The 26,246-nt window shown below is 36.6% G+C and overlaps 1 protein-coding gene across 1 annotated transcript in view; it reads right to left on the minus strand.

Moving 5' to 3' along the window:
• PBX3 (PBX homeobox 3) overlaps nucleotides 1–26,246 on the minus strand; it is a 287,591-nt gene that overhangs the window by 56,935 nt on the left and 204,410 nt on the right. Inside the window, 1 exon segment of the mRNA XM_020967606.2 lies at nucleotides 254–444. Coding sequence (XP_020823265.1) covers nucleotides 254–444 — 191 coding nt within the window.

Below are 26,246 nucleotides of genomic sequence, written 5' to 3' on the forward strand. Positions count from 1 at the left end.
AACAGTTACCTAAACATACATACTACCAATTTCTAGGATATTGTTCACATAACACCTGGTGAAATGATATGCCACCTAACCCCTTCGTGTGAAATATCTTCCTAAGACAAAGTAGCCACCTGTGGTGATCACTCAACCACCTTGTAGGAAAGGGCTTGTAGCAAAACTCAGTTCCATCTGCCACGCGGTCAGGAATTTGGTGCATAACAGGTGACAACAACAAAGTACATAATAAACTAATGGTTATACGTACCTGGCATCAAGGAACCTTGATCTTAAAATCATGACTGCTTCACAAGTACTTTGTTTGAGCTGCATCTGAATTGAACTGAATTTCCGATGAATTATGCCTACCATCCTCTCAATCTCTTTTGGAGAAATGGGACGCGTTCGACTCTGCTCTCGGAGGAGGTTCATCACATGTGTAGTGAATTCATTACATGCCTGTAGAAGGAAAAATCCTTTAAGAGACTAATATTTTATCTTTTCACACCCCAAAACCATTTCAGCTGAATTTCTACCAAGTTTGCAGTAGTCAATGGTATTTTTCTTCCACAAAACTCTGTTCTGGTACCTCACCACAGTATGGGGATGACCTTGAACTCTCAAATACTACATCAGTGATCTGGTTGATTCTACCAAACAGAAAAGGCTTTGATTCTAGACCTGGCAACAAACTATGTGTCTGTCATCTGAAGACCACACTAGCTAAATGTGGAGTAGTTCACCAACAGAGAGCTAGCAATGAGGAAATAAATGTTTTTGTCCATAGCAACTCAGTCAATCACTCAACAAACACTGATTAAGTACCTATTAAGAGTCAAGGGCTGCACTAGCACTATAGATTAAAATACGTACACATACACACACACAGCCTATGTCCTCAAAGAACATGTATTCTACTAGGGTTATACAACTTGTTCATAGAAAAATACATATGAGATATACAAAGTAAACATAGTACTTTGGGGCAAGGAACTAAAAACTGAAAGAATCAGAAAAGGTCACTTAAAGGGAGTAGGAATTGAGCTGAGCCTTGAAGGGAGATAGAGTTTTCAAGAAGCAGCAATGAGAAGGGACAGAATTTTAGGCTGTGCAAAGGCATGAGGAAGAGAAAATAAGTTGTTTGGCTGAAGTAATATGTAATTATCCTAGAAAGATAGGCATGGAGGGCTTTAGGTACCAGACAATGAAGTTATATTATATCCAAATGGCAACCATTGAGCAAGGAAGTGAAATACTCAAATCTGTACATTTAGGAAGATCAATTTGGCAGCAGTGTGGAGAATGGATTGGAGAGGAAAGAGAAGCTGCAGGAAGATCAGTTAGAAAGCTATTGCAATTAAACATCTATTAAGATGTGGAAGGTTTGTGATTTGTGTCATCAGAAGAACTTACACTAAGAACTGATGGCTCTTTCAAAGTATTATAATAAGATAAAAATGAAATTTTACAATTTGTGAGGTAACAAACTGGGCCATCTGGGGAAGCAATTATGTTGTAGCTACAATGAGCTGAACCATGCAAGAAAATTGTACTTTCCAGGACATAGCACATAGCCTTGCACATAGCGGCTGCTTAAAATAAAGGTCCCGCAGACTAACTTGCCTCATAAGGAAATGCTTTTTACCAGACTATTTAAGACTTTTAGCTATAAATACACAGAAATCACTAATTACTTTAATAGTTTTATCATTCAACTAACTTGATTACCTATTATATGCCAGGTCTTATCCTGGCTGCCTATTATGGTATATATACGAATATGACATAGTACCTTCTCCTCAAGGAGCTATAAGTCTAGTGGACAAGATATGTAAGCAATCAACTATAATATAATCAAAATCTAAAAGCATTTATTAATTGTAGGTATATAGTACCCACTGTATACCAGGTACTGTGCAAGGGTTTAGGGGTACAAAGACAAAAATGAAACAGTCTCTGACTTCAGAGGACTGCAATACATTGAAACTAGATAGGTATAAACAAAATACATACCAAGCAGAACTAAGACAGTCTCTGATAAGTGCTATAAGAAAATTATAAACAAAGTACTGTGAGAATTAAGTATGAGAGATAACTGCTAGTAGGGGAATGGAGAAGGTGTTTGGGAAAGGCTTGGTGGAAGAGGTCACGTTTGACTCAGGCCTTAAAGAATGGAGAGGACTTTGACAAATAGTGATAAAAGAAAGGACATTCCAGTTAGAAGAATAGCATAAGCAAAGGCACTGAGGCAGAGAAGAAAATAGTATTTTCAGGGAATTGTAAATAGTCTAGTTTAGCTGAAACATATGGTTTATACGATTTTGAACTGGAAGGGACTTTAAAGATGACCTACTTCAATCCTTTCATTTCACAGAAAAGGAAATGTAGGCCCACAGAGGTGAAATGCCTTGGTAAAGTCACACAGGTAGAAATAGCAGGGCTTAGATTCAAATCCAGGTCTACATTTTCTCCCTCGTGCAATGGGAAATAAGGTTAAAAACATAAATTGGGGTCTAATCATGAAGGACCTCAATGCTTAGTAGTATAAGAGAAACTTTTAGAGCTAGAAAAGAAATTAATTCTAAGATTATCTAGTCATCCAATTTCCTCTTTCACAGAAAAATGAGGCCCAGATAGAGGAAGTAACTTGCTCAATGTCAAACAGTGAAATAGTGCCAATCAGGATTAAAGTCCAGGTCTGCTATATACCATGCTACTTTCCAATTCAGTTAACTGAAAGTCCAATGATATCCCTGTAGGATAAGTTCAAGGACATATTGGTGGTAGTATAACCTCCAAAGAGACAGATGGAGAAGCTAAAGGGGATGGTATATGTAGTTTGTCTTGGTTTAACAGGGGATCAAGCATCAGAGTTGTCGCAAACTCTGTGGTTTACAAATACAATTTCAATCCTTCTCTCTTTTTACTCATCTAGTTTCTCCAAAGGGCATTACAACTCTACAATCTTGTGACTATGACTTTCAAAAAAAAAAAAAGATCCTATTCCCTTTCTTAAATAATGTCTCTTGGAACTACAATCATAAAGTCATGAAGGGGAGGGGAGAGCACTGTCTCAATGTATGGATAATTCTAGCAGAGATTACGCCCCTTCCAAACTAGTATACTAAATTTGCAAACTCAATAAGTACAAAGCAGAACTCTTTACCTTTACCCCCCAAAATACCCCTTCTTCCAATTTTTCCTGCTTCTATTGAGGATACTATCAGTCTTCCAGACACCCAACTTTGCAAAAATTCATAACTCTCCCTCACCCCAAATAGCCACCAGTTGCAAAACCTTGTCAGGTCTACCTCTACAACATCCCCCAAATCTGTCCCCTTCTTTCTATTCACACGAATATCGCTCTAGTTCAGATCTATATTATCTCTCACCTGGCCTACTAAAATAGCCTCCTAATTGATTCCCCCTGCCTCATATCTTCCCTTCTCTTCTCCAATCTTTCCACCACACACCTGCTAAAGTGATTTTCCTTAAGCAAAGGTTTAATTGTATGACTTTTTAGCTCAATAAACTCCAGTATTTCCCTATGAACTCCAGCATCAAATACAACCTCCTCTGTCTGACATTTAAAGAAGTCCTCCACAATCTGACTGCAACCTGCCTTTCCAGATTTATAGCCTATTATTCACCTTCTTGCACTTACCATTCAGTCATGCTGAACTTCTTGCTATTTCTTACATAGGACGTGCACTGTCACATCTCCATGCCTTTATACAGACTCTCCTCCATGCCTGAAGTAAATTTTCTGCCTCACTTTTTCCTTTTAGAATCCCTAGTTTCCATCAAAGCTCACAGCTCAAGTGCCACCTTCTAGATAATGTCTTTCCTGATCCTCAAGACTTTTAATTTCTTCCTCTGAAAAAATTATGTTATATTTATCTTGTATATTTTAGGGGTCTATACTATATGTAAGAGGTATCTCCTCTAACAGAATATAAACATCTTGAGGACAAGGATTGCTTCATTTTTGTCTTTGTATCCCTGAATCTCATGGTTCTTGGCACACAGTAAGAGTTTAATAAATGGTTTGTTGCAAGGCAAAACACATTTTAAAGTTATAATGATGTTTGCACTTCCTATCAAAATATTTTACATTGTTTACTCATAACATGTAATGGTAGCTCTCCCATATTTAAATATTTACCATTACATATTGTCTTGTTTACAAATTCTTTCAGATGCTTATATTCTGTTCTGCTACAGTCTTTCTCTGGTGTTCACTTTGGCATGGAGGTAAGCCTCTGGCATAAAGGGCTATGCCAGTTAAGTAGAAGCTATAATAGGTTCTACCTCAGCTAGAAAGACGTTAAAGATGGGCCTTTTCACAGACACTGTCTAAGGACTAGTTAAGACAAATGTGGAGAAGCTAATCAGAGGATGAATTGTCCTAGACATAATAACTCACAAAGATCATTTATAAAGGCATAAAGGAATTGTGCTCTCCTTTGTTAGAGAGAGCACTTATACTAATAAAGTCACGGTTCCTTGAAGTATTGGATTAGACATATATTTTGTCTCCCTAGTAGACTACAAATTCCTTGTGGGCAGGGACCACTGCACACATTTCTTTGGTACCCTCAAAGTATCTAGTACAGTTCTAGGCCCATGGTAGGTAACCAATAAATACTGATTCTTGACTGATAACATTTTCGACATCAGGTAAAAGAAAAGATTAAATTCATTAAAGGAACCTTCAGAACTACATCTTCATGGAAGAATCACAGAATCTCAGAGCTGAAAGACCTCAGAAATCTAGTTCAACCAGCACCTGAGCAGAATTCCTTCTCTAAGACACATGCTAAGAGATCATCTAGCTTACATTTGGAAGACTTCCACTGAAAAGGAAAGCACTATGTTCTGAGACAGTCCATTCTACCTCTGGACAGCTATAATTGCTAGAAAAATTTTACTTATATCAAATCTAAATTGCTGTTAGCAAAACAAGTCTAAATGCTTCTTGAAAATGACAGCATTTTATGTTGTTAAAGACAACCACCATATTCCTCTCCAAGTTTTATTTTCTATTGTTCTTTCAATTGCTCATTATATGGCATAATACTGAATGTACTCACCATCCTGGTCACTAAGATATTTATTTCCCTCTAACTAGCCTGGGAGAGGATACCCTAGGTTCCTATACAGCAAAGGACCTGTAGGTTCCTGTACAGCAAAGAACTAAGAAACTTGCAACTCTAAAACTAGAAGTCTGTTTTCTACTCATAAGTTGGGAAGAAAAAAGAACACAAATCCAAGTTTCTCAATACTGCATTATTAATAGGCTGATGCAGAGCTAAGAGAACTGACTTCTATGTAAAGATAATTGACATAAAAGGCAATGTGACAAAGGAAAATGATCAATGTGATTACAGTCAGAAAATACAGAAGGTCCAAAACCTCCATTTTAGGAGGGGGCACCTTCTTTATCTCCTACCTAGCTGCACTCTTTTGGACTTTTCCATCATGCCCCCAGGAACCTCATTCATCCTGCAAGATGGAATCAACCTTGATAGGCACGCCTCATTAGTATTTCTCTTCCCCTCTGACTAAAAGTTGAGGCAATGAGCTCCAAAACTTCCTTTTAAGAAGGTGACCCAGGTCCATCATTTCTTCATTTCCCATCTAGCTGCACTCCTTTGGACCTCTCAATCTTTCTTCCTCTTCTCCTACTTATCAACTCCTTTTGTGTATTGTCTTCCCCCGTTAGATTATAAACCCCTTGAGGGCAAGAACAGTCTTTCTTCTTCATATTTGTATCCCTAGCACTAAGCACAGTACCTGGCACATGATAAGCATTTAATAAATGTTAACTGACTAACTAGGTTCAAGTCCTGTGTTCTGATATAGCTGTGTGACTCTAGAAAGGCTTAACCTCTTTGACACTAACTAAAGTTCATCTACAAAATAGGGGTAGCAATACTTAAACTACATTCCTCATAGAGTTACTGTGAGAAAACTCCTTTATAAACCTTATAGTACTGGTAAATGTGAATTATCATTATTATTATTATTATTATTATTGGACTTCCCTTAAGCAAGAGCTGACAGTTGTCCCAAATCTTATTAAATTATGCCTTATCTCTCTTCAAATTAGATTGCTGTCTACTTCAGGGATCAAAAGTGCAACTATGAAAACAAATTTCTCTTAGGCCTAAGAACAGATTTGTCTACTGTTATCATTATAAAATACATTGATTTCAAAAGAAAACCCAAGTTCTTACATTTATGAAATGACCTATAGCATTATGTAGTGAAAAAAGTACTGACCTTAAAGTTATGTTAAAGTTAAGTTAATCCTGGCTCTGATCTTTTTAAAGGAAGGTAAAATAGTGTTTTGTCTTTGCCTTGCTCTTCCTATCTGATTCAAATCTTTCAAATCTGGAGGGTTTGGTTGAAGATTTATCTATTTATTTATTTGGTTGAAGATTTACCTGTCCCATGTTAGCTTGACACATTTAATTTTTTTTTTTAGTTTGGTAAAGACCTACAATCTCATCAATGTAGGACACTCCTAGAAGAAAAGAATACTTCCAAATTCTATCCACAAATTCAGATCAGCAACTCACTGAGTTTAATAGCAATATAGTAATTTATAGTAATATAGCCCATAGTAATATAGCTAGTAGATGTCAACATAGCTGGTTAATTAGCACTATATGTGTATGTATATAGACACACATGTCTATATATACACACATATATAATACACACATTATATACATATATGTATACAATTTAGTATAATGATAATGCATTTTTAAAAATAAACAAGACACACTATGGTTATCCGTGTAGCCTAGGGCAAGTTGTTTCACTTTTCTGAGTCTCCTTTAATTTTCTTTCTCTTCTATCTTCTAATGAGGTCAATAATACTTACACTACCCACACTCACTGGGTTGTTTGAAGTAAAGCATTTTTTAAATCTTAAAGTAATATAAAAGTTTAAGATATCATAACGGTAATATTGGCCTTCTACTGTCATTTTTGGGGAGGTTGGATTGGACACTTTTACCTAGAAAGAACAGAATCCATTTGGGCTACAGATTGATTTACTTTCAAGGCATTTGTTAGAAAACAATTTATTGCCAATGTCTGGAAGGATATCAGTGCTGCTCATGAAGCAACAAAGGATTCTTACCAATTTGATTCACACTAAGGTAAATCATACAATAACGACAGGGCAAGTGTTTTGGTAAAAGACTCATTCAAACCTTCCATGTGAATGACACTTGGGATATTAACTCACTTGACTTTTCTCTCTGTGTTAATCTCTACAGAACTGGTTGCCAGCATAAGTTTTCTAAGCAGTAGTTTGAATACCATAGATAAGGTGAAGGAGGAGGGGTGAAAGGAGGGGAGAGGATTAAAAGCAAAAAGTTTCTGCATCTAAAAACTCATAATTTCCTACAACATTTGCTGAATGTTTCACAACTTATTAAGTGTGAACCATCTATGAATGCAAATGCTGATTAGCAATTTGGCAATAGCCCAACATTCACAGAATTCACATAGCTTTTCTTTAAACCAGTAGTTCATACATGATTAATTAGAACATCTCATTTATGTAGTGTGCACTTTAGCTCATTACTCTAAGTAAAATTCGTTAAGTATTTACATTTAGATAATTAAAATCTGGGTACACCCTTAAGAAAGATGCATACACTTCAGGCAAAGTGATTTTTTTTCTTCTTTACACTACTGAAAGTAAATTACAGCCTAATTTACATCATCGTCTACAACAGTTTCAGAGCAGAACACAGAGTAGTTGATTCCTCTTCTTCTAATCCTTTAACAGGTATAAAATTCCCCTACATGTAAAAGACAGTTAGAAATGATCGAATCATTGCAGACTTGGGTTATTACTTTGAGAAATGCTTGTATTGCTCACCCTTCAATCTGAGGCTGAAAGATGTAATAGTAAGAATACAGACATACTTCAAGGCCTTCAAAGGTCCATAATCGCCTTAAAAAAAAACACCTATGATCATTCACTATTAAGATAAATTTAGGGACACAAGGTTAAAAAATAGGTTACTTTTAGATGATTTAATAAAATCTGAAATAATCATGTGGAAAAAATGGATCTTACGGATACTGACATTCTTGGATGGTTCCTGGTTCTTAGATGAAAATTTCTAAATAATTGCTCAAAACATCATTTACCTAAAACCTAGATCAACCAAAATATTTTGAGAACCATAAGGGGTTGGGAAAGGAAGAAATGAGCATTTCTGGTTATTTTAATTTTTCTCGTAACAGAATATTGAAAACATCCCTTACTTCATAAATTTTGGTGCTAAGTCTCTCTGAAATGCATTATTCTATTTTCTGTCTTAAGGTGTACAATAAAATGAACAATAGGCTATGTTAACAGAAGTGTTCATAACAAAGGAGTCCTTTGTACACTTGTCATACAACTCAGACATCATTTGAAGTAAGTACAGTGCCCAATTCTGGGCATCAAAATTTGGGAATATTAAAAAATTGAATGTATTCAGAACAGGGCAAGTGGTATGGAGAGGGGACTCAAAACCAGGAGGTGAAAAGAAGACTTCGTGGGTAGGATACGACAGTTATCTCCAAAAAAGGGGATTATTGACCAGGATGCATTGAGACTACGGGTGAGAAGAAGGGGGAGAGAAGAAAAAAAAAGAAATTTACATGATAATTTTGTTGTATATTTGAAAGGAATAGCAAATTGTACATAGTATATCTGCAGTTTCATGTGCAATCATCTTTTTACATTGTACTATGTTATGGAAATGCTTGTTTTATTCCATAAATTAAAAATAAAATTTAATAATAAAAAAGAAACTAGATGACCTCTAAAGCCCCTATCATCTCATGAGATTGCATGATTCAGTTATTTTTAACAAGATCAAATCATTTCTTGAATATTCAAAATCTTGCAGTGTTTTTAAGATTCTTATTCTGAACACTGAATACATATTTTTAAAACATATATGTGTGCATATATATGTACACACATACTCTAAGAATTTGCCAATTATGTAGGAGATTAGGCAGACTCTATACCTATGACATGACACTCTCCAAAAGTTTTTGTTTTGATTTTCTAAAAATAAAACACCAAATAATGTACTTTGTAGACTTCTATACCTTTTCCTGGAAATCACAATATAGATAATCATAGCTAGAGAAAGAATGTTTAACCACTTATCCTGCCATTTTGGAAAGAGACAGGGTGATCACAAAAGAAAAAACAGACAATTTCAAGAAAATAAAATTGAAAAATTTTGCTTAAACAAAATCAATCTAACCCTGTAAGAGTTCATTCAAGTCTTTCTAGGTTTCTCCAAAACCACCTCTTCCTTAATTTCTTATAATACAATAGAATTCCACTATATTCATATACAATAATTTGTTCAGCTATTCCTCAACTCATGAGCACTGTCTTAGTTTTTTGCCATCAGAAAAAGAACTGCGATAAATATCTTTGTATATATGGGTCCTTTTCCTTTCTTTAATTTCTTTAGGGTACTCACATCACACATATCAGATTGGCTAACATGACAAAACAAGAAAATAATAAATGTTGGAGAAGATTTGGGAAAATTGGAACACTAATGCAGTGTTGGTGGAGATGTGAATTGATCCAACCATTTTGGAGAGCAATTTGGAACTATGCCCAAAGGGCTATAAAAACATGCATACCCTTTGACACAACAATAGCACTTCTAGGGCTGTATCCCAAAGACAGCAAAAAAAAAATGGGAAAAGGACCCACATGTACAAAAATATTTATAGCAGCTCTTTCTATGGTGGCAAAGAATTGGAAATTGAGGGGATGCCCTTCAATTGCAGATTGACTGAACAAGGTGCGGTATATGAACGTAATGGAATACTATTGTGCTATAAGAAATAATGAGCAAATGGACTTGAGAAAAACCTGGAAGGACTTATAGGAAATGCTGATGGAAGTGAGCAGAACTAGGAGAATGCTGTACACAGTAACAGCCACGTTGTGCGATGACAAACTTTGATAGACTTAGCTCTTCTCAGCAATGCAAGGATCTAAGACATCTCCAAAAGTCTCATGATGGAAAATACTATCCACATCCAGAGAAAGAACTATGGAGTTTGAATGAAGATCAAAGCATACTATTTGTTCTTATTTTTTTTCCTTCTGTTTTCTTTTGTTTCTTCTTTCTTGTGATTCTTCTTATTGGTTCTAATTCTTCTTTACAACATGACTAATGTGAAAATATGTTTAATAGGAATGTATATGTGGAACCTATATCAGATTGCACACTGTCTTGGGGACAGAAGTGCGAAGGGAGGGGGGAGAAAATTAAAAATTCAAAAGCTTATGGAAATTAATGTTGAAAACTAATAATAAACTAATTAATTTAATTTCTTTAGGGTACAGAACTACTAGTGGTATCCATGAGTCAAAGGGTATGCACATTCAGTGATGTTTGTAGCATGGTCCTAAATTGCTTTCCAAAATGGCAGGACAAATTCACAGTTCTACCTACAGTATCAATGTGCCTGTTTTCCTGTAGCCCTTCCAATATTACTCATTCTCCAATATTTTTCATTCCCCCCCCCTTTTTTTTTGTTTTTGGTCAGTTTTGCCAATCTGATGATTTTGGACCCTAAGAGTTGCTTTAATTTGTATTTTTCAAATTTTAGTAATTTGGAGTATTTTTTCTTATGGTTATTGATAGCTTAAATGTTTTCCTTTGAAAACTGCCTTTTTACATCTTTTGTTTATTTATCAATTGATTTCTCAATTTATCAGTTATTTATCATATCAATTGGGAAATGGCTCCTATATTGAATAAATTCTTTATTTATTTTGGAAATGAGATCTTTAACAGTGAAATTTGATATCAAGACTTTTTTTCAATTTGTTTCCATTCTAATTTTAGCTATATTGATTCTATTTGTGAAAAACCCTTTTATATATTATATAATTAAAATTACCCATTTCAACATCTGTGATACATGTAATTTTGTTTTCTTCTTTTTTGAAATTCAACTAGCTAATGGTTTAATCATTTTAGCGATCCTTAAAATTTCTGCTTCCAATTTTTTTTAATCTCTGATTTTCAGAATTTCTATTTTAGTGTTTAATTAGGGTCTGCCGACTTGTTGGCTTCTCATTATTTGTTTGTTGTTTAGCCACCATGTCCACCTCACTGTTCTTTTTCTCTCTTTCATTGATGAAAGTGTTCAAAGATATAAAATTTCCCCTGAAGCAGGGGTTCTTAAACTTGCATCTTTGAACTTTTTAAAAAACATATATTTTGATATCTATATTTCAATATAGCTGGCTTCATTCATAATCTTATACAGTCTATTTTATGCATTAAAACTATTCTGGAGAGTCTTTTACATTTAAAAGTGTAAGAATCTCTCCTTTAAAAACTGCTTTGGCTACATCCCACACATTTTGGCATGTTGTCTCATTATTGATATTGCCTTTAATGAAATTATGTATTTTTCTATGATTCTTTTTTCTTTGATCCACCAATTCTTTGGGGTTAAATTTTTTAGACTCCAATTAATCTTAATCTTTTCTTCAGTGGCTCTTTATTGAGTAGAATATTGTTTGCTTTTCTGCATTTGTTTGTGAGGTTTTTATGTCTTTATATGTAAGTCAGTTTTTGTAAAGGTGCCATGTATAGCTGCGATATTTGTATACTTTACAAATATACTTTTAATTAAATAATTGCCAGAGATCTGCCATATTTACCTTTTCTAAAATTCTGTTCAGGTCCTTAATTTATTTTTTGGGTTATTTTTTGTGTGTGTTTGTACCATTACAGTTTTATTGTCTACAATGTGTTGACCTTAATTCATTATCTATAATCATTTTCTGTATAATATAGTTTTCCTGGTTATCTCTTTTACTTAAGTACATTTTTGCTGTTGTCTTGTTTGAGATCAGGAGTCTGAGATTCCTGCTTTTTTAAATTCAGCTGAAGTATTTTGCTTATAAACAGTATACTGTTGGATTCTGCTCTGCTATCCACTTCTGTTTCATGGGTGAGTTCATCCCATTCACATTTACAGTTATTAACGTTAATTATGTATTTCCTGCTATCTTAAGCTCTTATAATTTTTTTCTTTGCTCTACCCCCATCCCTTTAAAAAAAAGAAGTTATTAGGAGGGAAGCTTAATACCAGTGGTCTAGGTTTGATGCAATCTGCTTCCCCTGCCCTGATCCTCTTCCCCTTGTCCACACCCCAATCACAGCTTCTGACTCTGTCATTCTTGCCTTTTAAACTACTTTTCACAATCCACCCTCTGAGGTTAGATTTTGCTTATGACTAATGCTTCTCTTTTATTCTCTCTTCCTTCTTGTTTTCTTTTTAAATAGAATACATTTCTACACCAAGTCTGTGTGTGTGTGTGTGTGTGTGTGTGTGTGTGTGTGTGTGTGTGTGTTCTACCCTTCTGTGCTGGTTCAGATGAAAGTAATATTCAAGTCATGCCCAATCTTCTCACCCTTTCCTCCTTGTTTGTACTGTCTTCTACCTGCATACCCTTGTTTGAGATAATAAGTTTCCTCTTCATCTTTCTACTCCTTTTCTTCCTGAATGTATTCTATTGTCTATATCTTTCCTTTCTTCTTCAAAAAGCACAAAAACATAACAAAACTACTCCCAGATGAGAACTCTCTCTATAATCTCTTAATGACTTTAGGATTTTGAAGCTGTGTCATCTCCCTCTATTAGAACGCAATCACTTTGTCACTCCCACTTGCTCACTCATATTTACCTTTTTCTGTTTCTATTGACTACTGTGTTTGTATCTCAAAGTTTCTACTCAGCTCTGGTCTTTTCATCTGGTATGCTTGTAAGTACTCTACTTCATTAAAGATCCATTTTGTAGGATTATGCTGTTTTGTTGGGTATATTATTTGTTGAGTAAGCCTATATTTTTGGGCAATATTATATCCTAAGCTCTCTGATACTTTAGAATGGTTGCTGCTAAATTAAGTGTGATTTTTGACTATATTCCCTTAGCACTTGAATTCTTTCTTTCTGACTTCTGGCAACATTTATCTTTTAATCTGGAAGCTACAGATCATGGCTACGATATTCCTGGAGGATTTCTCTTTTTGATAGGTAAGCAGCAGATTCTTGCTATTTTAACTTTGCCCTCTGATTCTAATAAAATTTTTCTTTCATGATTTCTTGAAATAGAATATCCAGGCTCTTTTTTTGGTCCTGGCTGTCAAGTAGTCCAGTGAATCTTAAATTATCTCTCCTTGATCTCTTTTCCATGTCAATTGTTTTTTATGTGAAATTCCTTAAATTTTCTTCTCTTTTTATAGCACTTGGACTTTAATAATATATTTTTTTAATTCTTTTTTTTTAAATTCTTGCTTCATTTTTTTTCAGGAATTCTAGTTGACCTTGTGGCCAAAATGTGTTTTTCTTTGAGGCTTTTGCTTGTAGATTTTTTTTTAAGGCAATTGGGGTTAAGTGACGTGCCCAGAGTCACACAGCTAATAGGTGTCAAGTGTTTGGTCTGAGGCCAGATTTGAACTCAGGTCCTCCTGACTTCAGGGCTGGTGCTCTATCCACTGAGCCACCTAACTGCCCCAGCTTATAGATGTTTTGAAGTCATTCTCTTCTTCTGGGTTTGTGTGTTGGGCATCCCTGACACAATAATAGCTCCTTACTGTGGAAATCTTTTTTTTTTCCTTTACTCATTCTCCCAGCCTTACTTCTCAAATTGGGTCTTTGTATTAGGTTGAGAATCTGTACACTTCTGCAGGAATATTGGGGCCTGGTTTGTATTCTCTAGGGTCTTGTTCATACTTTTTCTTGCTGTTAAGTATAATGTTCTTCAAAGATTCTCAGGGACATCTCAGACCAGGAATGTACAAACATTTATTCTACCCTTATTGTCTGACCTAGTACAAAATCTGATCACTTCCTACTTGGTTTGAACTTTGCAAACTCCTGATATCAGTCTGGGTGAGGGCAACATAGCTCTTAGCTTAACTCTGATTAGAGCTCCAGTAGACTGCTGCTGACCTCAGCCCCTGTCAATGAACTAGAAGGTACTACAGATTCAGAGTGACAGAACTGTAGGCTTCCTGTTGGTCTAAGGATCCTTTTCCTTATTCTTCAGATGTAGGGTTCAGGATAGGTCTGTGGACTAAACCCATGACTCCTTTCAAGGATCACTATTGTTTCCTGCTCCCTAACCAGTACATCTGCATCTGAAATGGATCCTTGACCATTTCTTGAAGTGAAACATATCCATAAGTCACCTTACATACTTACATACATTCCAAATATTCCAAGCTGGAGCTACAGTCTAGCTTTGGGTTCAGAGCAATATAGCTGCTGGTTGACTCCTGTTCCTGCTCTCTCCAAAGGACACAGGATTAGGCTCAGTCCCTGCTGGATTCACAATTGCTTCATGCCCTGAAACACAGCCTAGGGTAAGCTCTGCTCTTGGGTTTAGGCCCCTTCCTCAGAAAAGTTCACAACTTTGTTGTCAGATTAGTCATAGATGTAGGCTAAATCCTGTTCCTGACACTTAGTATAGATAAAGATCTCATTGTGTTTTCTCCTTGGATTTCCCAACATATTTTGGTGCTCATTTTAGGTCTTTGTCGAAGTAGCTGTGGACAGAATTAAGCTATACTGGCCCCTCCTACTCTGCTATCTTTGTTGTGCTCCATCTAATAAACATTAGAAGTGGGATTTGAACCTATATCTTCCTGACTGCAAGTTTAATACAGTCTAAGCTTTGCCACATACAAGTTGGATGACTTTAAGGAAATTATTTCACCTCTCTACATCGAAGTTTCCTTATCTATTAGCTACTATAGTAATTACACTATTAACTCAAGAGTTTTGTAAAAAAGATTGTTAATAAAGTAAAGCAATTTAGAAACAGGAGCCATTTTTAAAAGAATAATAAAACTTATATAAGGAATTAGGATATCTGGATATGGAAAGATTAATTTTATTTATCATACTTGCAGTTATAAATGCCATTACTACAGAGGTAATAAAACAGGTAAATTTTTAGAAAGAAAGAAAAATTCCTCCAACCAATAATGCAAATTGCTATAAAAGCTTGTAAGAGCCAAAAATCTTCTCTTAAAGCAGTGAATGGTAAATTCTTACTGAAATACTTGAAAAAAATTAGTGACTTCATCAGTTTAAACATTCTCTCCACTGATGAAGAGCTTGAACCTTCTATTGCTTAATAGTTTGATGAATTACTATATACAAAAATAATGCATTACCAAGTGGCCAAACTTGCAGTGATGAGTCTCTTAAAACTTAGCTTGATTAGCAGCCAGGCCTGCATTAGAAGCTTTTCCAGTTTGATAAAACCTGCTGGAGCTTGCTCTCACCTGGCATAACCTTCAGGAATTCAGGTATCTCTATGACATAGAGAAGCATTGGAGGAAAATGTTGGTGAAGGTGACCTTCTCTGGTGATTAGAAAAATACACATAAGAAAGTCTGCACTGGTTAACTGTTTAATAGAAATAGACAAAAAGTTGAGGGGAGACAGCCTCCAATAAATCAACATTATTTAAAAAAATTAAGGATTAAAATGTTCTTTATAAGCCCCATAGAAGGTCAGACCGTTGTTGTTGTTGTTGTTGTTGTTGTGTTGTTCAGTTGTTTTCAATCGTGTCCAATTGTTTGTGATTCCATTTGGGGTTCTTTTTGGCAAAGATGCTGGACTGGTTTGCCATTATCTTCTCCAGCTCATTTTACAGATGAGGAAACTGAGGCAAATTGGGTGAAGTGACTTGCCCAGGGTCACACAGTTAGTATGTGCCTAAGGCCAGATTTGAACTCATGTCCTCTTGACTCCAGGCCAGGCACTCTATCCACTGCACCCCCAGGGACCAGCTGTAAGTTAATATCAGTCCTTGGCCTCCTGGATTACTCTTACACTGGGTAATTGTTTCAGTTTGGTAGAAGTGATAGAATCTAGACAGTTCTAAACATTTTGTCATCCTCCAATGCGAAAACTGTCTTCAACTTCTACCACTTCCTGTTGTGTCAGGAAACTCCCAAGTCTTCATACTTCTCTGACACTCCCTTATACAATGTTCTCTGGAACTCCTATCCTAATATTAATGAATTTCCTTTTAGCCAAGAGCTCTTCCTCTCACAGTCTTTCCATAATTCTTGGACTCGCCGAAAATTAACTCTCTAGGGGCAGATATGATTCCTGGCCAAACTCTCCAGTATCATGTATGTCTTTTCTCATTTTCCAAATATGTTGATCCAGGAAGAAATAGACACATCCTTTGCGTCTCAATTACTCCATTTTTCAAAAATAAAACTCATTATTTTCTTTAAAACCATCCATCTTCCTACCCTCCCTATTTCTGTCCAGATCATCACCCTTAAAAATCTTGAAGTCATCTTTGACTCTTCAATCTTTCTCACCTTCTATATCCAATCAGTTGATAAGTCTTGTCTACATTGTCTCCATGACATCTCTTACATCTGTCCTGTTTTCTCCACTCACATAGCCACCACCTCAGTTCAGAGACTCATCATCTATTTTCTGAACTACTAAAATAGTTTACAGTTTCTCCATTCTCCAATCTATCCTCAATGTTGGTAACAAAATAATATTCCTAAAGAATAAATATGACTATGTTACTTACTCAAAAATACTTACATGGCTTTTAGAATAAAACTCCTCAGTTTAGTACTTAAAGTCCTCTATAATTTTGATTCAACCTAACTTTCTACAGATTATCTTACTCTTATTCCTTTTCACATACATTCTGGTCATACTTGCTGTGCCTTAAACTCAGATCTACATGTCCCATCTCCATGCCTTTGTAGAAGTTGTTCTCCCTTCCTGCCACCATTGCCTGGAATGTATTTCCTCCTAACATCTAACTCTTAGGATGCTTAGCTTTTTAAAATGATCTCCTATGAGAAGGCTTTCCTGATTCTGCTAGTTATTAGTACATTTTCTCCCATCACATTCTTTTATGTAACTATCTGCGGGCATGCTGAATCACTCCAGTTGGAAATAAGCTCCTGAAAGACAAGGATGGTTTAATTTTTTGTATTTCTAGCACAGTGCCTGTCATAAAGTCAACCAACCAATTAACAAGGACTCATTAACCACCTCCAAAGAGCCAGACATTGTGCTAGGAATACAAAAATAAAAAAGAAATAATCCCCATCTTTAAAGGTGCTTATATCTATTTGGGGAGACAACATGTACATAAATAAGTATATATAACATAAATACAAGTTAATTGGATGGGGCAATGGGAGTATGGATGATCAGAAAAGGTATCACGTAGAAGGTGATATCTGAGATAACGTTGGAAGGAAACTAAGGATTCTAAGAGGAGAAGGCTGAGAGGTAGTGCATTCCAGGCATGGGGGACAGCCTGTTGATAACTTTGGAGAACAGTTTTGGTAGAATGATAAGATAGGAAGCCAGATTGTAAGGGGTTAAAAAGAGAGTTAAAGGAAAGAAAGTAGTGATACCTACTGTGGTCAGCTTTCTCAAGAAATTTAGAAATAAAGAGTAGAAGAGATATAGGACAAAGCAGAAATGGAAGGATCAAATAAGGGTTTTTTCTTTTTCTTTTTAAAAAATATTTATTTTTTAATATTCTTTTTTAAAATTTTGAATTCCAAATTCTCTCCCTCCCCCTAATTCTTCCCCTGCTTATTGAGAAGGAAAGCAACATGCTATCAATTATACCTGTAAAATCATGCAAAACATATTTCCGTATTAGCCATGTCATAAAAAAAAGATTTCTTAATTATCAAATCCAATGGCCTTTTCTTAATTCTCATCCTCCACAGTCTCTCTGTGGCCTCTGATACTGTTGATCACCCTCCTCTCCTTAATATTCTCTTCTTTCTAGGTTTGTGGGACACCACTCTCTCCTACTTCTCCAATCTATTTGATTGCTCCTTCTCAGTCTCCTTTTTTGGGTCCTCATTTAGAGCATACCTTCTAATCGTAGGTATCCCACAGCATTCTGTCCTGAACCCTTTTCTCCTCTACCTTTATACTACTGATCTCATCAGCTCACATAGATTTAATTATCATCTCCATGCTAATGATTATTAATCTATTAATCCTGCCCTAACCTCTTTTCTGACTTCCATTTTCCCCTCCCCAACTGCTTTTCAGACATCTTGAACGGGATGTCCAGTAGAAATTTTAAACTCAAAATGTTTAAAACCAAACACATTATGTTTCTCCCTAAACCCTCCCCACCTCCTAACTTCCCTATTAATATTGAAGGCAATATCATCCTCCTAGTTCCTCAGGCTTGCAACCTAGGATTCATCCTAGATTCTTCACTATCTGTCATTCATCTATGTCTAAACTGTTGCAGAGGGTTAAAGATTTCACCTTTGCAACATCTCTCAAATATGCCCCTTTCTCTTCTCTGACACTGACATCACTCTGGTATAGGCCCTCATTACTTCATGCCTGGACTATGCAACAGTCTGCTGGGGGCTGGCCTGCCTCAAGCATCTCCCCACTCCAAACCAGCCTCCATTTGGCCACCAAAATTATTTTCCTAAAGTGAAGGTCTGACTATTTATTGAACCCCACCCCCTTACTCAATAAACTTCAGCGGCAACCTATCATCTTCAGGATCAAATACAAAATCCTTGGTTTAGCATTCAAAGCCTTTTATAACCTAGTCCCATCCTACCTTTCCAGTCTTCTTATACCTTACTCCCCACCACTTTCTCTTTGATTAAGTGACACTGGCCTCCTGTCTATTCCATGCACAAGACATTCTATCTCTAAGCTCTAGGCATTTTCTCTGGCCATCCCCCATGCCCGGCTGGAACGCTCTCCCTCCTCATCTCTGCTTCCTGGCTTCCTTTATGTCTCATCTAACATCCCACTTTCTGCAGGAAGCCTTTCCCAACTCCTCTTTATTCTACTGCCTTCCTTCGCTTAATTATTTCTCATTCATTCTGCAAAAAGTATTTTTGTACATACTTGTTTGCTTATTGTCTCTTCCATTAGACTGTGAGCTCCCTGAGGGCAGGGACTATCTTTTGCCTCTTTTTATATCCCTAGTGGTTAGGATGGTGGCTGACACGACCATAAGTAAATGCTTAATAAATGTTTAGTGACTGATTATAATGAAAGAGGAGTAATATCTAAAATGATGAAGGTAGGATGGATCCAGGTTGTGAAGTATTTTCAATGCCAAACAGAAGAGTTTTTATTTGATTCTAGATATAATAGGGAATCATTTATTTAGTTAGAAGAATAACATGATCAGAGCTGTGCTTTTGGAAAATGAATTGTATCTTACTTTGGATCAAAAAATCATAAATTTTTAGGCAGAAGCAAACTCAGAAGTCATCTAGTATGACCCCCCCACCCCCTTTTAGAGATAAGCAAATAGAGACAAAGAGAGATTAAGTGACTTGCCCAAGGTCATACAAGGCAGTATCAGAGGCAGGATCTGAAACCAGGTCTTGTGACCAAATGCAGATTTCCTTCCCACTATACCACTTCAATGAATGTAATTTAATTCTTTAATTACTAGATATTTTTCATAAATTGCTGTGGTCATCCTCCAGTAGTCAACCTTCTGGTGATGAGCCTCTAATTACTAGGCTGGCTACCTGTTCAGGGAAGTAAGGGAAGCAGGGAGAAGTTCTTTCACATACACAAGAGTCACTCTCAAGGTCTCTCTTAAGAATTTTGGAACTGATTAAGTGACATGGGAGACACTGGCACAGGACTGCTCAGCATGTGTTGCCCACATCAGAGAAGGTGCTGTGCTATATAAGCAAAGCAGAATTGAAATAGCCCAAAAGAAACCCAAGATGTGCAAATTTAGAGAATCCACCCCAAATGTTCACATGGACTATTTGTGCCTGACCTGTGGTAGAGCATTCCGAGCTCCTATTGGCCTGATCAACCACAGTCAGACACATTAAAACTTGACTCTAGCGTAGTGATATCATCACAATATGACAGTGACGTCATCCTCTTTGAGAACAAAGGACAACAATCAACCATTGCCAGCAGGTTTTGGCATTTAATCAGTATTTGGGGAAGTACTTAAGAAAAAGCATCAGAGCGGTTCAGTTCAACATTTGTTACCTATTCCCAAAATGATCTTCTGCAACTTGAAGGCCTTCGAGCAGTCAAACTATACTTTATTAGCTTTCAGCTCAAGCCTGGCTCCAGTGCTTCACCCTGATTTGGGGTGAATTCAGAAGACATCTATGAACTCAGAAAACAGGTTCTCAGATGCTTGGGAAGCCTTGGGACCCTTACAATACTTTTGCCTACAGCAAAAATGTATTTCAATGTAATTATAGAAGATAACTTTCAATATGTCACCTCTATTATAGTAGCTGTAAATTATAAGCAGAATAGCCCATGTACAAGAATTTTGTTTGGCATAAGCAAAGTGGGAAAGCTATTCATGCAGTGATATATCTATATCCATCTGTATGCATTCATATGATTGGCAACACATGTCTAAATCAAACTCTGTCTGCAAAAAGTAATCTATCTTCCTGTAGAAAGATAGAGAGGCCCAGAAAGTCTAGTACAGTAAGACACTTCCTTGTCTTAAACATCTTTCCATAGAGTGATTGGTCTGAACTTACTAGCTATTTACCAGAAGAAGGATTGTGTTATAAAGAGCCCTGAATAAGGCTCTAATTTCACCACTATGGAATGTGCACAATTTGAGGTAAGTGACTGGACCTCTCTGGAGCTATTATCTCTTCTGTAAAATGAGAAAGACTGGATAGATCTTTACAACCTATATTTTATGTTCTAAAATCCCTTGCAGCTATAAGATTCTAGGTGCAGGGGTCTTTTCCACCTCTAATGTTTTATCTGTGTTCTAAGGTCCCTTCCAGACAGAACATTTTATGTTTTAAGGTTCCTTCCAGCTTTTAACAATGTGTAACTCATTTTCATGTACTAACATGATGGAGGCAAAATTGTACATGAAGTAAAGACCATGGGTTCAAATTCTGCCTCAGACACTTACTGGCTGTCTGTTCCTGGGCAAGTTACTTAACTCTTCTCAGCTTTCTTCATCTATAAAATGGGGATAATGTTATTTACCTCAGAGGGTTATGGTGAGGATTAAATGAGATAATATCTGTAAAGTATTTTACAAACCTTAAAGTACTGTGTAAATGTTGGCTATTATTATTAATTATTTATGTTTTAATTACTATACAACATTTGGGAGATGAGCAACATGACTTTAATGCTCTCTATATTTGTAAGACAAACCACTTTTGTCTCTCAACTATTAAGACAATGTTCCTGAGGCACAGTGTTATATTTTGCTGCAAACCCTGAAAAATTATCATATTTCTTTAAATCAGACATTTCTGGGTGTCAGGATCAACAAAAGGGAAGTTCTGAATCAGCTTTGCCTCTCTCTTAGTTGCAGCAGCTTTTGAGAACTGATTCCAGTTTCCTGGAGTTGGGATGGATAGGTCTGACATTTCACCAGCAGCCTTTATAAAAGACTAAAAATGGTATGCTGCTAGAATCATTAAACCTGACTGTCTTAGAATCAAATGACATTTTCATGAAAATTATTTTAAACCAGCATTTCAAAACACAGGGATGTTACTGAAACACACAACTAAGCATTCCAGCTGAAATTTATTCCAGCTCAAACTCTAGTTTTAAGTCTGCTTAGCTTTGTAAATGTGGCTGTGTTTATAAGGTACTTTAATTTACTGCAGTAGTGGTGTTTGTTAATTTTATGGCAATCTAAATCTAAACAGGCTTCAGATATATTTTCATTACAGTCTCATTGAAACACATAGAAGAGAGCAGAAGGGCAAGGTTTCAGCACAGTTACTCTAAAGCTTCCTACCCCCTCCACTTTGTTCTCTGAAATGCCTGCTCCCCAGGCAAGAAATTTACTTTGATCTTAAATCTTTTCCTTTCCCATTCCTTCCATCCTCTGGCTCTCACTAAGACCTGGATCACTCCTGATAACAGCCTCCCTGGCCATTCTTTCCCACCCTGTCTGCACTCTCACTCATTTCCCTAACTCGTTTGTCAAGGGGGAGGGGGGAAAGAGGAGTGGGAATACCCCTTATTTCCCATTGCCACTTACAGATCCTCCTTCTTTATCAACCACCTACTCAAACTTCTAGTATTTGGTATCTACTAACTTTCAAAGACATTCTCCTTCTTTCCTCCAGAAGTTCAATGCTTGGCTCACAGTCTCTTCTCCACGACTCCGGCCTTCATACGAGGGGACTTCAACATATATGTAGATATTTCCTTAAACACCTTAACCTAACAGTTCCTCAATTTACTCATATAATGTTACCTACTTCTCCATATTACTTTATACACACACACAAAGATGGTCATACCCTTGATCTTAACATTACCCACAGATATTCCACTTCCATATTTATGAACTCCGAAATTCCCTCATCTGATCACAACACATTGTCATTCTGACCCCTCTCCCTCCACCTTGCAACCACAAATTCCTTTCTTTCCAAGGCCATTACCCCTGTACTAACTACACTTCCTGATCTCAATCCCTTGCCAAACAAGTTCAAATCTACACTGTCTTCTTCTCTTGAGTCCTTTGCTCCCTTAGCATATCACCAATGTTGTCCTGCCAAGTCTTAGCTTTAGATTACTTTGACCATCCACTGCACTGATTCCTACAAGTTAGCTCCTGAATGAAAGTGGGGGAAAAAATCACTAAACCATACTGACTGGGTCCACAATAAATTTATGTTACATAATCTCAAGTGGGACTTCACTGAGCAAGGAAATCCTTTTATACCTTCCTAATTAACTCATTTTCCCACTCACCACAGAGACGCTTAAAAATCCTTTTCCACCTCCACATAGCTCCCATAGCTCCCTCTCCCCACACTCTCCTGTGTGAGAACCTTGCCTCATATTTTGTTCGAAAAAAAATGAGGCCATTCACTAAATCTTTAGGTAGGTGTTCAAAGATCTTCATAAACTGCTTTCCCCCACCTTTCTAATCTTCTTACATCTTACTCCCCTGACAAATACTCTGAGATAAAGTAATACTGGCCTCCTTGCTGCTCCTCGAATGAGACACTCCTTCTCCTAACTCCTGGCATTTTCATTGGCTGTCACCCCAAGCCTGAAACTCTCCTTTCTTCACCTCTGCTTCCTGGCTTCCCTGGTTTCCTTCAAGTCCCAGCTAAAATCCCACCTTCTACAAGAAGACTTTCCTTAATTTCCTTAATTCTAGTGCCTTTACTCTCTCGATTAGTATTTCCAATTTATCCTGCATATAGCTTGTTTGTATTCTATCTTCTCCATTAGAATGAGCTCCTGGAGAACAGAGACTGTCTTTCACCTTTCCTTGTATCTCCAGGACTTAGCACAGTAGGAACTTAATGTTTATTGACTGACAGAAAAGCTTGAGAAAGACAGCACATTAATACACTGTTGGTAAAACTGTGAATTCATCCAACCATTCTGGAAAAATTGGTAATTATGAGAGAAAAGTTATTTAACTGCTCATAATCTTTGACCTGCAACCTCATACCAAGACATGTTCCTAAGCAGTCAAAGATAGAAAAGCCTTACAAATATCCAAAGAGCCATGTCTCACTTACCACCTTTTGCACTCTAGCCAGAGCCAAAGATGTTTCTGTATTACCCCCAAGAGAATCTTGGATTCTGCTCCTGGGATGCTCACCTCTGACAGGTGAGCTTTCACTTCATCTTGTCCGGAACCAGGACTTCATATCATATTCCAATCACCATTTTCAATCATATACTACCTCTACCACTCTTTATATGTACTATCTTTCCCATTAAAATGTAAGCTCCTTGAAGGCAAATAATATTTTACTTGCTTATATTTATACCCCCATAATTTAACATAGTGTCTGACAAATAATGAGTATATTATAAATCTACTATCTGTCTATCTGTCTTTCTTTCTATAGTAGTACTTTTTGCAATAGCAAAAAAAAGAGAGAGAGAGAGAGAGAGAGAGAGAAGAGAGAGAGAGAGAGAGAGAGAGAGAGAGAGAGAGAGAGAGAGAGAGAGAGAGAACAAACTAGGTACTCACCAAATGGGCAATAGCTGAAATGCGACATGTGAAAGTAATAGAATACTTTAAGAAAGGACAGCTAAGAGAAATTCAAAGATACAAGAAAAGGCTTATATGAACTAATGCAGAGTCCAGTGAGCAAAACCAGGAAAATATAACGGCTTCAATAGTGCTAACAGGAAAACAGCAACAACAACAACAAACTAAAAGATGGCCTAACTATAATAACCAAGTTCTGTCCCAGAGAACAGATAATGAAATTTACCTATCCCCTCTTGGTAGAAGAAGGTGAAAAATATTCATGCTGTCATGATCTCTAAGATCTCTTCTGGCTCGAAATATTATGAACCTATAACTCTGAGCATATGACTTAAATACTCATAGGAGCAGAGAATCTTAAGAGTGCACAGGTACCTCAGAGGTTGCTTAGTCCCTGCAGTTGAGTTAGAGCACTCAGTTAGGTGCTTCAGTGGATAGAGTTCTGGGCCTAGAGTCAGAAAGAGCTGAGTACAAATCTGATCTCAGACATTTACTTGTTGTATGACCCTGGGCAAGTCACTTAACCTCTATTTGCCTTAGTTTCCTCAATTGTAAGTAGGGTTAATAATAGCATCTATCTCACAGGGTTGTTGTGAAGATCAAATGAGGTATCTGTAAAGCACTTAGCACAGTGCATAGTATATAGTAGGAGCTATATAAATGGTTATTCCCTTCCCTTTCCACAAATAAAGGATAAATTAACTGCAGCACAGTGATTTATTCACCTTTTAACATGGTATCCCAATGTGAAACTTCTATAGATTCCCTGATTTGACCTAAGTTCAAATCCAGACTCTGCTATTTATTAGCTGGGTGGCTTAGTGCAAGTAATGTAATCTCTTTGAATTCAGTTTCTTCACCTGTAAAATGAGGGGGTTAGACTTCTCACCTGAACTACTTCACTATCATTCTATTTGGTCTCCTTTCCTGGTAGTATTCTCCCACTCCAATCAATCTTTATACATAATCAATCGATAAAGTGATTTTCCTAAAGCATGGGTCCAATCATGTTACTACCTCTCCCCCACCTCTCTGTTAACTCCCTATTACTTCTAGGAAAAAAGATAAACTCAGGTTTGGTATTTAAAGCTTTTTATAATCGGGCCCCATCTTACCTTTCCATATTTATTACACTTTACTCCTTTTCCACATAATCTATGGTTCAGCCAAACTGGTCTTCATGTTATTCCTCAGACCTCTCATTTCCATGCATTTGTACTGGCTGTCCCTCATGCAAAGAATGCACCCCTTCTTCACCCCTCACCTCTCTACCACTTGGAATCTCTGGTTTCCTTTAAGACTCAGCTCAATAGCTATCTTCTGCAAGAGGACTTTCTTACTATTCCATCTGATTATCCTATATGTGCTTTGTGTTTTTGATACACACATATATTATAGCCATTTATTGTCATATCTTGTCTCCCCCATAAGAATATCAGCTCCCTGAGGGGAAGAACTAATTCAAGTTTATCTTTGCATCCCCAGCATCCAGTACAAGGGCCTGACACACGATAGGCCATTAATAAATAATGTGATTGACTAGATGACAATTTCTACTGTCTTTTCCAGCTCTAAGTACTGTGATTCTGATTGCCCCAGCAACAAACTATGGCACTCTCAAGAAGGTCAATTAGTCATATTTAAAAAAAAAAACCTAAGTACTAGTCTATAAAACTCAGTAAGTTCACATTGAGCCTTTGAACTGAAGTCCTACCACTATGCTTACTCATGAAGGACATGCCAATAGAATGCAAATCCTGGCAGGTTCTACCAAGATAGAATGACTTCAATTAAAAACTAATCAACAGATTGTTGTCAGAGGTCAAGCCCAACTAAATGAAATGAGCCTCATCACAGAAAGGTTAGTTACCAAGTGATGAATTTCCTTTAGCAACAGCAAACAGGGCCACAAACTATATCAGTGGAAGGGATATCCTCACTACAGAAATCATTAATATTTTGAAATATTGAAGTATACAGAGCCTATATGTTGCCTTTTTGAAAATACTTTTCTTTAAATGGAAAGAAAAACAAATACAAAGTGTTACACCACCATTTCTAAACAATCTAAGATGAATTAACATTTGTAGTTGAATTTAATTCCTACATATATTAGCTTGATTTTTTAATTTAAAATAACAGGAAACAGAATGTA

This window comes from Phascolarctos cinereus, unplaced genomic scaffold, assembly GCF_003287225.1.
Source record: "Phascolarctos cinereus isolate Bilbo 61053 unplaced genomic scaffold, phaCin_HiC Scaffold_2;HRSCAF=192, whole genome shotgun sequence".
In the NCBI taxonomy this organism is placed as follows: Eukaryota; Metazoa; Chordata; class Mammalia; order Diprotodontia; family Phascolarctidae; genus Phascolarctos; species Phascolarctos cinereus.